Source organism: Callorhinus ursinus, unplaced genomic scaffold (genome assembly GCF_003265705.2).
Source record: "Callorhinus ursinus isolate GAN/ISIS: 27379988/994484 unplaced genomic scaffold, GSC_fseal_2.0 scaffold24, whole genome shotgun sequence".
Classification (NCBI taxonomy): domain Eukaryota; kingdom Metazoa; phylum Chordata; class Mammalia; order Carnivora; family Otariidae; genus Callorhinus; species Callorhinus ursinus.
In genome coordinates this window covers 17,238,439-17,248,810 of record NW_027397086.1, presented here as the reverse complement: position 1 = coordinate 17,248,810, position 10,372 = coordinate 17,238,439, and the positions used below count along the sequence as shown (strand labels likewise).

The window sequence follows — 10,372 nt, the reverse complement described above, 5'->3', positions numbered from 1 at the left end:
CATAGACCTAACGGTAAGCACTAAAACTATTAAACTCTTGGAAGAGAATACATAACTCTTCAACTTTGGGTTACACCAAAGGGACAAACAATAAAAGAAAAAAATAGGTAAGCTGGACTACATCAAAATTAAGACCTTTTCTGCTTCAAAGAGCATCAAAGAAAGCCCACAGAATGGGAAAAAATATTTGCAAATTATATATATAAGGGTTTAGTATCCAGTATAAAGAACTCTTACAACTCAACAATAGAGAGACAATAATCTAATTTAAAATGGACAAAGGATCCAACGGACATTTCTCCAAAGAAAATATACACCTGTGTATTTATAAAAATATTTATGAAAAATATACCTGTTGTATATTTGTGGATATATTTATGACAGTATACATGTATCTCTTACAGAGAAAACAGGTGTTGATAAAGATGTGGAAAAATAACCCTCACATGTTGCTGGTGGGCTTGTAAAATGGTGCAGTTATTTTAGAAAATTTGACATCTCCTCAAAAAGGTAAACATAGAGTTAACTTGTGACTCAACAATATCACTCCCAGGTATATACCCAAGAGAACTGAAAACACATCCACACAAAAATTTATACATGAGTGTTCACGGCAGCATTATTCACAATAACCAAAAAGTGGAAACAACTGAAATGTCCATCAACTGATGAATGGAAAACAAAATCTGGTAGACCCATACAATGGAATTTTATTCCACCATAACAAGAAATGAAGTACTGATACTTGTTACAACATGGATGGACCTTGAAAATATTAATGCTAAGTGAAAGAAGCCAGCCACAAAAGGCCACATATTCTGTTATTCCACTGACATGAAAAGGCTAGAGTAGACAAATTCACAAAAAGATAGTAGATGAGTGGTGACCAGAGGCTGGAGGGAGAAGGGAATTACTGCTAATGGGTACGGGGTTTCTTTTTGGGGTGATGAAAATATTCTGAAATTAGATAGTGGTGATGGTACCACAACTCTGAATATACTAACAACCACTGAATTGTACTTTAAAAAGAGTGAAATTTTCAGTGTGAGAATTATATACCTCAATAAAACTGTTCTTTTTTAAAATTCTATTGATTTAAGTTTACAAATCAAAGATAAATTTGAAACAAATCGACATCTTCATACTATTTTTCCAAATATGTTTATTCATTTATTACATTATTCTATGTTCTTCTGGAAAGATTTATCCTATAAACATCTCTTGGATTTTTTCTTATTCCTGGTATTTTTAGATTTTTTGTCAATATTGTGACTGTCACTTTTTTCCACCACATTTTCTATTTTTCTACTTAAGATAGCTTTTTACTTACACATTGTTGATAGATTATATATCTCCACCTTACTAGTTCTACTAGTTAGATTTTCTAGTCACCAAACATACCATCTCAAACGATGCCAGTTCTTTCAAATATTACTAGCTCATTTTTTTCTCTTATTAAATTATCTGGGACTTTCAGAACAATGCTAATAGTATTGACATCAAACATCATTTCTCATTCCTCTCTCAGGTAAGAATGCTTCTGGCTATTCATAATGTTCACATAGGTTTCTGATAAATATCCTTTATCAACTTAAGTAAGTTTCCTTTTATCCCTAATTTAAAAAACACCAGTGCCTGTAGAACTTTGCCAAATATTTTTATATCATCTGTTAAGTATATTCTCTTTATTAATGTACATTTCTACTTTTGAACTAGTTTGGAAGTCCTATGATAAATCTCAGTATTGATTTTACAAAACTGCTAGATTTGACTTGTTAGTCATTGAATTAGAAAATTTAACTTCCCTTTTTATCTATATTTACATTCCTTTTCGTATAGATGTTGTTTTTTCCGTTTTTCCCATTGTCCTACTTGCTAGAGTTTGTCTATTGGCTTATCAAACATATTTTTTGTACCTATTTCATTAATGTGTACTTTTATATTTATTAATGCATTCCCTTTATTTTCTTTGGTTTATATCATTATTCTATTTCCTTTTTTTGTAATGTAATATTTAATTTATGCCCTAATTTTATTATTTTTTAATAACTGTCTTTTTTCTGTTTGGATTTATCCTTTAACACAAAAGTTACTCACAAAATTATTCTGTAATTTCTAAATAATTTTGTGGTGCTGTTTTAACTTTTCATGTCTACTTTTATCCTATTGTGGTTTTTAAAAAAATGGGAAGGGCTTGAATATTTCCCTTGGGGAGAATTTTTTGAGATTTTCTTTGTAGCCATATTTTTAATGGACCATATATATACACACATATATAGAAATATATGTATATATGTTTTAATGGACTATATATATGTATGTATATTTTTTTCCAGTATTCATAGAATATTTTTAAATGGACTATATATATATGATGTACTTTGGCAAAAAACTATATACAGTCCATTAAAAAATATTCCATGAATACTGGAAAATAATGCATATTTCTCTGTGGAGGAAAGTATTCTCTTATATGGCTATTAGACAAACTTGTTAATTTAAAAAACTCAAACCCACTATAAAGGTGTTTTTTTAACAGTGAAGAATAACATGAGAATTACTAAAAGGATAAAAGATGATATATAAACAATTTTCATCATCCCACTAAAACTTTTGTGTACCTGAGAAACCTTTTATTATAAGCAAATATATACATTTATAATACATTATTTCTAAAAATAATTTTCTAAATATGTTTTTAAAAACAAACTAGTTTGGGGATAATTCCATTATAAGTTTTTATTTAAATGATATTACATTTTCAGGATTAATTGCAAGAACAATGCTTTTTCTCAGTACAAACAAAATGAGCATTTTGCCTAAAGTTTTTCTTTCATTAGCAATCCTAGAGTTTGTTACCACTGAGTGTTGAGGTATAAGTGATCACCTATGGCTGCAGGCTTCCCCACATTCATTACTCTGATAGGATTACATTTCTAAAATGAGTTCTTTGATGATGAATTAAAGGTGTACTATGACAGAAAACGTCACTACATTTATTACATTGATGTTTCTCCCCTGTGTGTGTTTGCTTATGTTTAGTAAGAGCTGGGCTTAAGCTGAAAGATTTCCCACATTCATCACACTGGTAGGGTTTCTCTCTTGTATGAGTTCTCTGATGTCGAATTAGTGATGTTCTATAGCAAAATAGTTTTTGACATAGATTACATCGATAGGGTTTCTCACCAGAATGAATTTTTAGATGTTCAGTAAGGTGTGTACTTTGGCTGAAGGTTTTTCCACATTCCTTACAAACATAAGGTTTCTCTCCAGTATGAGTTCTCTGGTGTTCAGTAAGATGTGCACTCCGATTGAAGGCCTTTCCACATTCATTACATTCATAGGGTTTCTCTCCAGTATGAATTCTGTGATGTTGAATGAAGGTTGGAGTATGACTGAAGGCTTTTCCACATTCATTACATTTATAGGGCTTTTCTCCTGTGTGAGTTCTCTGATGTCGGATTAGTGATGTGCTATGGCAAAAAACTTTCCGACATTCCTTACACTGGTACGATTTCTCCCCAGAATGAATTCCCTGATGTTCAATAAGATGTGTGCTCCGGCTGAAGGTTTTCCCACATTCAATACATGCATATGGTTTCTTTCCAGTATGAATCCTGTGATGCTGAGTAAGGGCTGAAATATGGCTGAAAGCCTTCTCACATTCATCACAAGGATAGGGTTTTTCTCCAGTATGAATTCTCTCATGATTTCTAAGGGATGACCTATGACTAAAGGTTTTTTCACATTCATTACACTCATAAGGTTTCTCCCCAGTATGGACTCTTTGATGTTGAATAAGATTAGGGCTCTGACTAAAAGCTTTTCCACATTCATTGCATTCATAAGGTTTCTCTCCAGTGTGTATTCTTTGATGCTGAATAAGATTAGCATTCCGGCTGAAGGATTTACCACATAGTTTACATTCATGCTTCTCTTTCATATAAATTTTCTTAGGTTCCATTAGTACTGAACTATAGCTTTACATTTAAATTGTTTCCAGAATAAGTACAGTTTGAGATAAAAATGCATCCTTGCTTATATCTAATAAATTACTTTCCATTTATGAGTTGCCTTTTAAAAAAATCAACTGACACAGAACTATGCTTTAAGCTTCTATCATTTATGTCATAATTGTCTTTAGAAACTCTCTGTTGTTTAAAAAGAGTTGAGCTCAGGTTAAATGTTTCCTCAAAATTATTATATTAATGATTTTCCTCTTTAATTGAGTGTCCTTGTAATTCGATTTTACTAGTGTTTCTCAAGTTGGTTATCAAATTCCAATTCTTCTGATGCAAAGTTTTAGGAACCATCATTTAGAAAACTGTCTAACATCATGCCATGACACTATTCTTTTTCAGAAGCTTTCTGCTTTGGAGTTGATGTTCTGACTTTGGATATAGTATCCAGGATTAAGGAGAAGACAATATCTCTTCCCTCTGGAATATAAAAGGAAAAAATAAAACTTGCTCATCAATAACAGAAAAAATATAATAAAAATAAAAAAGAACCAGTGCTATGATGAAACAAATGATTATACATATAGGTCCTGATTAATATGGAAGTTTAAAGAAGAGAAGGATTAATACAGATAGGTAGAGTAAAAGAAATGGAAGCATTGAGACAAAATGCATAGCATAATAAAAAAATAAAGATACAGAAAAGTACATGACATGACAAAAAGTCAATGACACTAATTCAAATGAATGTCTTTGGAAAGCAGAGGTAAAAAAATAAGACAGGAAAAGTGAAATGTGACTGGTTAATAAAAACTCTGACAAACACAGAAATTCAATGCTATAATAAGAGATAAGAAAACTAAAGTTTTCTGTCGTAGTGGTAACATGATAAATATGAAACATTTTAGATGAAGATGCCTGTTAGGAATGTTGATGCTAAGGTAGCAAAATAAATCTATCCATTTACAGTGTTTTGAAGAAAAGTTGTATCACCTGTTTAGTACTAAAAGAAATATCTTAACTCAATGCACAAATAAAGTAAAAAATCTCTGGTCCCAAAACTCAAAGTCCAGTCTCAGATAAGCACTTATAAAACATATTTTGACATTTGTGGGGAAAGTCACTATAATCTGTAGTAATTACAAAACCTTAGTTATGTAAAGAAACAAGGTTCCTACAATTGTCATCACATCCCTTACAGTGTCTGATAATGATCTGGTTCTTTTCATTACTACAAGGTAAAGTTCACTGGCACATCCTCCTATGCCACTGGTTCCTAACACATCAAATACCTACTCACTAAAGGATCACTTATGCAACTATTTATGACAGAAACTGTAAAGCTAAGAACTGAAAATAACAAAATGGAGGGCTAGCAAGTTGTTCAAAGATGGTTCATGGTTCTACATTAAAAAAGTGGCTAAAAGTACATTATTTGGCACCACTATATATCTGTTGAGAGTACAAAGAAGCAAAACAAGAGGAGAAAATGAGAACATTGCAATATGTGAAGGAATAAGGGTGGAAGATTTTCCCAATTGAGGACTCATAGATTCAAGAAGTCCCAAGCCATAAGCACACTAAATACAAAGAAAAGCACATCCAAGGATATCATAGTCAAACTTCTGAAACTCAGGGACAAAAAAGAAAAAAAAATCTTAAAAGCAGTGTAAGAAACAGGCATGGTAACTTCAAAATAGCAACACTCTGCTCACTCACTTCTCAGCAGTTAAAGAGAATCAACTGAAAACGCATGTTTCTGGAGTCTCTTCTTGAAGAGACTCAATACCTTAAAGATGCCAGCTCTTATGAGTTGAAGGTACCCCTCTTCCCCCGCAAATATGCTGAAGTCCTAACCCCCAGTACCTCAGAATGTGATCTTACTTGGAAAGAGTCAGTGCGGATATACATAGATGAGATCATACTAGAGTAGGGTCAGCCCCTTATGAGTCAAGTGAAGATGCGGAGTCCAGGTGACCGCTTCGCGCTGAACTTGGACCCGAACCCGGACCTCCAATTCTCCGCCTTTCTTCCGCCCCCGCCCCGGAGCCGGGACGCGCTATCCAAGCCCCTCGCGCCCCCGCCCCACCCCCTGGGGTCGTGAGGAATCCTGAGCGGAGGTCCCTCCCCAGCTACCACTCGGATGCAGGCGTCAGGGAAAGAACAATCTCACCAGCTCCAAGGAGAAATGAACACCCTCCGGCTATCCAGCGCCCCCCTTACCCCGCAAGCCAGGAAGTGCGCCTGCGCACGCGGCCGCCTAGAACTACATTTCCCAACATGCTCTGCAAAGGATGGGCGCCCGGGTGCAGTGTCTCCTACCTGCTCCGGAGTTGCCTTTCCTTCTCACCGCTGCTTGCGAGCGGGGTAGCTTTTTTTTCCCTTTCTTTTCTTATTCAAATAAAAAGAAAAAAGAGACGAAGAAAAGCTTTTTCTTTCGCAATAGGTAAATATGAATCCAAAGGGATGCAGATTTTTCCGTTAACCTTTACATAAAAGGAATACCTATTCATTATATTAATAGATGATTCAGCTGGAATATAACCTTTTATTCAACAAGCTAAAAAGGGCGGGGGAAAAAAAACACCCCAAACTAGATGGAATTCCTTAACAAAGTGATAATCACCGTTAATACTGTGGTATACACACAGTATTCTAAAAATAAGTCTCACAATCAGCCCCATTCTTCGTTGGGGCTTGGGGCTTCTTTTTTCAGGATTGTTAGCATATTCTAGACCCTTTGTGATGGTATTTTATTTCCATTTCAACTCAAAATTCTCATTTTTTTTTCTTTTCAAGATTATTTATTCGAGAGAGAGAGAGAGAGAGAGAGAGTGAGGGCATGAGCAGGGGAGGGGCAGCGGGAGAAGCAGACTCCCCGCTGTACAGGGAACCAGAGGTGGGGCTCCACAGAGGACCCCAGGATCCTTACCTAAGCTGAAGGCAGCCGTTTAACCAACTGAGCCACCCAGGCTCCCCAGAATTCTCACTGTTAGTATATAAAATATAATTACTGTATTACTTTTATTCTGTAACCTTGCTAAATTCACTTACTGGATTTATTTATTTTTATTTTTTTAAGATTTTATTTATTTATTCATGAGAGATGGGGGGTGCAGAGGGAGAAGCAGGCTCCCAAGGAGCAGGGAGCCCAACGCGGGACTCGATCCCAGGACCCCGGGATCATGACCTGAGCCACCCAGGTGCCCTATTTTTATTTTTTTTACAATATATCCTAAACATATGAAATTATTTTTTTAAAGATTTTATTTATTTATTTGAGAGAGAGAGAATGAGAGATAGAGAGCACCAGAGGGAAGAGGGTCAGAGGGAGAAGCAGACTCCCTGCCAAGCAGGGAGCCCCATACGGGACTAGATCCTGGAACTCCAGGACCATGACCCGAGCCGAAGTCAGTCGCCCAACCAACTGAGCCACCCAGGCGCCCCTAAACATATGAAATTATTAAAGAAAATTTAACACAGTATGGGTAAGACTTGCATGTTCAATACTACAAAACATTACACAGAGAAATTAAAGACCAAATAAATGGGATATATCATGCTTATGGAAAGGAAGATTCAAATTGCTGAGATGGTTATCTCCAAATTGATTTATAGGTTCAATTAAATCTAAATCAGATCTCTTCAGGTTTCTTTGTAGAAATTGACAAGCTGATTCTAAAATGATGTAAAAATGCAAAGGGTCTAGAATATGCATAACAATCCTGAAAAAAGAAGAATAAGGTTTATTTCAACACAACAGAAAACTAAAGAATAAATACAATGTGGTAAGAACAGATGTAAATATCAGTGAAAAAAAGAGAAAGTAAAAAAATATACATACTTGATTTCTGACAGGTATTAAGGTGATTCAATAGAAAACGATAATCTTTTTTTGGAAAATGGTGCTAATCAATTGCATATCCCTATGCAAAAAAATATGTACCTCAATTTTAATTCACAAATATATTAAAATTAACTGAATAGGGCTCTTAAACATAGATGTGGGAGCTAAAACTACAAAAATCTCTAGAAGAAAACAAAGGGAAAAAATCTTTGTGACTTTAATTTAGGCAAAGATTTCTTGAACACAAAAAGCACAAACCATAAAAGGAAAGGTTGATAAACTGGACTTCTCAAAATTAAAAGCTTTCCTCCTCTGAAGAGACTGCTTAGAAATTGAAAAGAGAAACCCACAGATAGGGAGAAAACATTTGCAAAATATATCTGATAAAACTTCTATCTAGAACACAAAAGGAATTATCACTCCATAATAAAAAGATTAATGATTTGATTTTTTTTAAATGAGTACAAGATTTGGAAAATCACCAACGTAGATAAACAAATTGCCAATAAGCACACATAAAGATGCTCAGCATCATTAGATTTTAGGGAAATGCAAATTAAAACCACAAAGTAATACTACTACACATCTCCGAGAATGGCTACATTTTTTTTTTAAACTGAGGGCCATTTTACAAAAAAACCTGAAAAGTACTCCTCAAAAAGGACAAGATCATGAAAAACAGGAAAGAGTAAGAAGGTCAGTTGTGTGGTTTTTGTTAACATTTGTTAAGTATGGTCCTGGGGTGTCCGATGTCAGGGCAAAGTTCAACAAAGACTGCAAGGGAAAGTGATCTAGTTTTATGCTTGGTCAATATCATGCTGTCCTTACACTTAGGACAATACTTACACTGACTCACAGGTCCTGGAGGAGGTACATGGCACTCAAGGACACACATGGGGAGGTTAAGGCAGGGGACAGGCAAAGAGTGAGCAGCAAGAGTTGGAGCATAGGGCTTTTCTAGGGCTTGAGGGTCTAGTGCTTTGGGATCCTTGGGCTAAGGCCAGATTGGTCAATTCAAACTAAGAAGAATGAGGTTTTGGTAAGTTTTGCAGGGGTCTTATCTAAGGGGCCCATAAGGGAAGGATGCACAGTCCCAGGAGAGACTGTTTACCACAAAGACTACTTACTTGTGACTCTGCAGGCTGTTATCTGAGGGAGGCATGCACAGGAGGGAGGGGCCAATGTCAGTTCAAGTCCCCTCCAGGCCACTTAGCCACACAAAATGGATGCCAAGGAGGCAATGCTATGAAGTAATTTAGCTAACCTGTCAATAGTTGCAGGCCAGAAGAGACAAAGGAGACATAATGACTAAATCCTGCATGAAATCCCTGTGTTGAATTCTGGAACATAAAAAGGATAGTGGAATTCAAATAAAGCCTGGGATATGATTAATATTAATGTAAATGTTAGTTTTCTAGTTTTCACAAATGTACAATGGTAATGTAAGATGTGAACATCAGAAGAAACCAGGTGGTGGGCATGTGGGAACTCTACCATCTTTGTAACTTTTGTAAATCTAAAATTATTTTCAAACAAAATGTTAATTTAAAAAAAATCAGTTGGGGGCGCCTGGGTGGCTCAGCTGTTAAGCGGCTGCCTTCGGCTCAGGTCATGACCCCAGGGTCCTGGGATCGAGCCCCGCATCAGGCTCCCTGCTCCATGGGAAGCCTGCTTCTCCCTCTCCCACTCCCCCTGCTTGTGTTCCCTCTCTCGCTGTGTCTCTCTCTGTCAAATAAATAAAATCTTAAAAAAAAAAATCAATTGACTGTGTATGTGTGTGTGTTTCTGGACACTCTCTTCTTTCTATTCTGTTGATCTAGTTTTGTGCTTGGCCAATATCATGCTGTCCTTACATTTAGGAAAATACTTAAACTGACTTGATATCAGATAGCATAAGTCCTCCAAGCTTGTTAATTTTCCAAATTATTTTGGCTTTTGCACTTCCATATAAGTTTCCATACAATTTCTTTAAAAAAAAAAAAAAGCCTGTTGGGCTTTTGATTGGGTTTGAATAGATCGATGTGGGGACAAATGACATATTAATATCTTTGAGTATTCCAATCCATGGAAGATGATCAGCCTCTCCATTTCCTTAGTTTTAAAGTTTTTGTCAGCAATACTTTGCAATTTTCAGTGCCTAGCTTTGGTTAATTTATTCCTATTTTATGGTTTATGATGCTATGGTAAATGGATTCTTAAATTTTATTTTTCAGTATTTGGTTGTTAATATGTACATATACAATTATTTTTTGTATATTGGTCTTTTATCCTAAGAACTTGCAAAATTCACTTATAAGATTTAATCTTTGGGGCTCCTGGGAGGCTCAGTTGGTTAAGGATCAGACTTCAGCTCAGGTCATGATCTCAGGGTCCTGTGATCAAGCCCCGTGTCTGGCTCTACACTCAGCAGGGAATCTGCTTGTCCCTCTGCTTGTGTTCTCCCTCTCTCTCTCTCAAATAAATAAATAAAAGCTTAAATCTTTAAAAAAAAGGTTTAATCGCCAAAGGCACGGGAAGCCAGGGCAAAAATGAACTATTGGGATTTCATCAAGATAAAAAGCTTTTG

General features: G+C 35.6%; 1 protein-coding gene across 1 annotated transcript in view; it reads right to left on the bottom strand.

Annotated features, from left to right (window-relative positions):
- Nucleotides 1–2,743: 2,743 nt before the first annotated feature.
- ZFP37 (ZFP37 zinc finger protein) overlaps nucleotides 2,744–10,372 on the bottom strand; it is a 58,267-nt gene continuing 50,638 nt past the window's right edge. Inside the window, exon 7 of the mRNA XM_073876532.1 lies at nucleotides 2,744–3,930. Within this exon, the coding sequence (XP_073732633.1) occupies nucleotides 2,915–3,930 (1,016 nt within the window). The 3' untranslated portion in view covers nucleotides 2,744–2,914. The remainder of the gene's footprint in view (nucleotides 3,931–10,372) is intronic.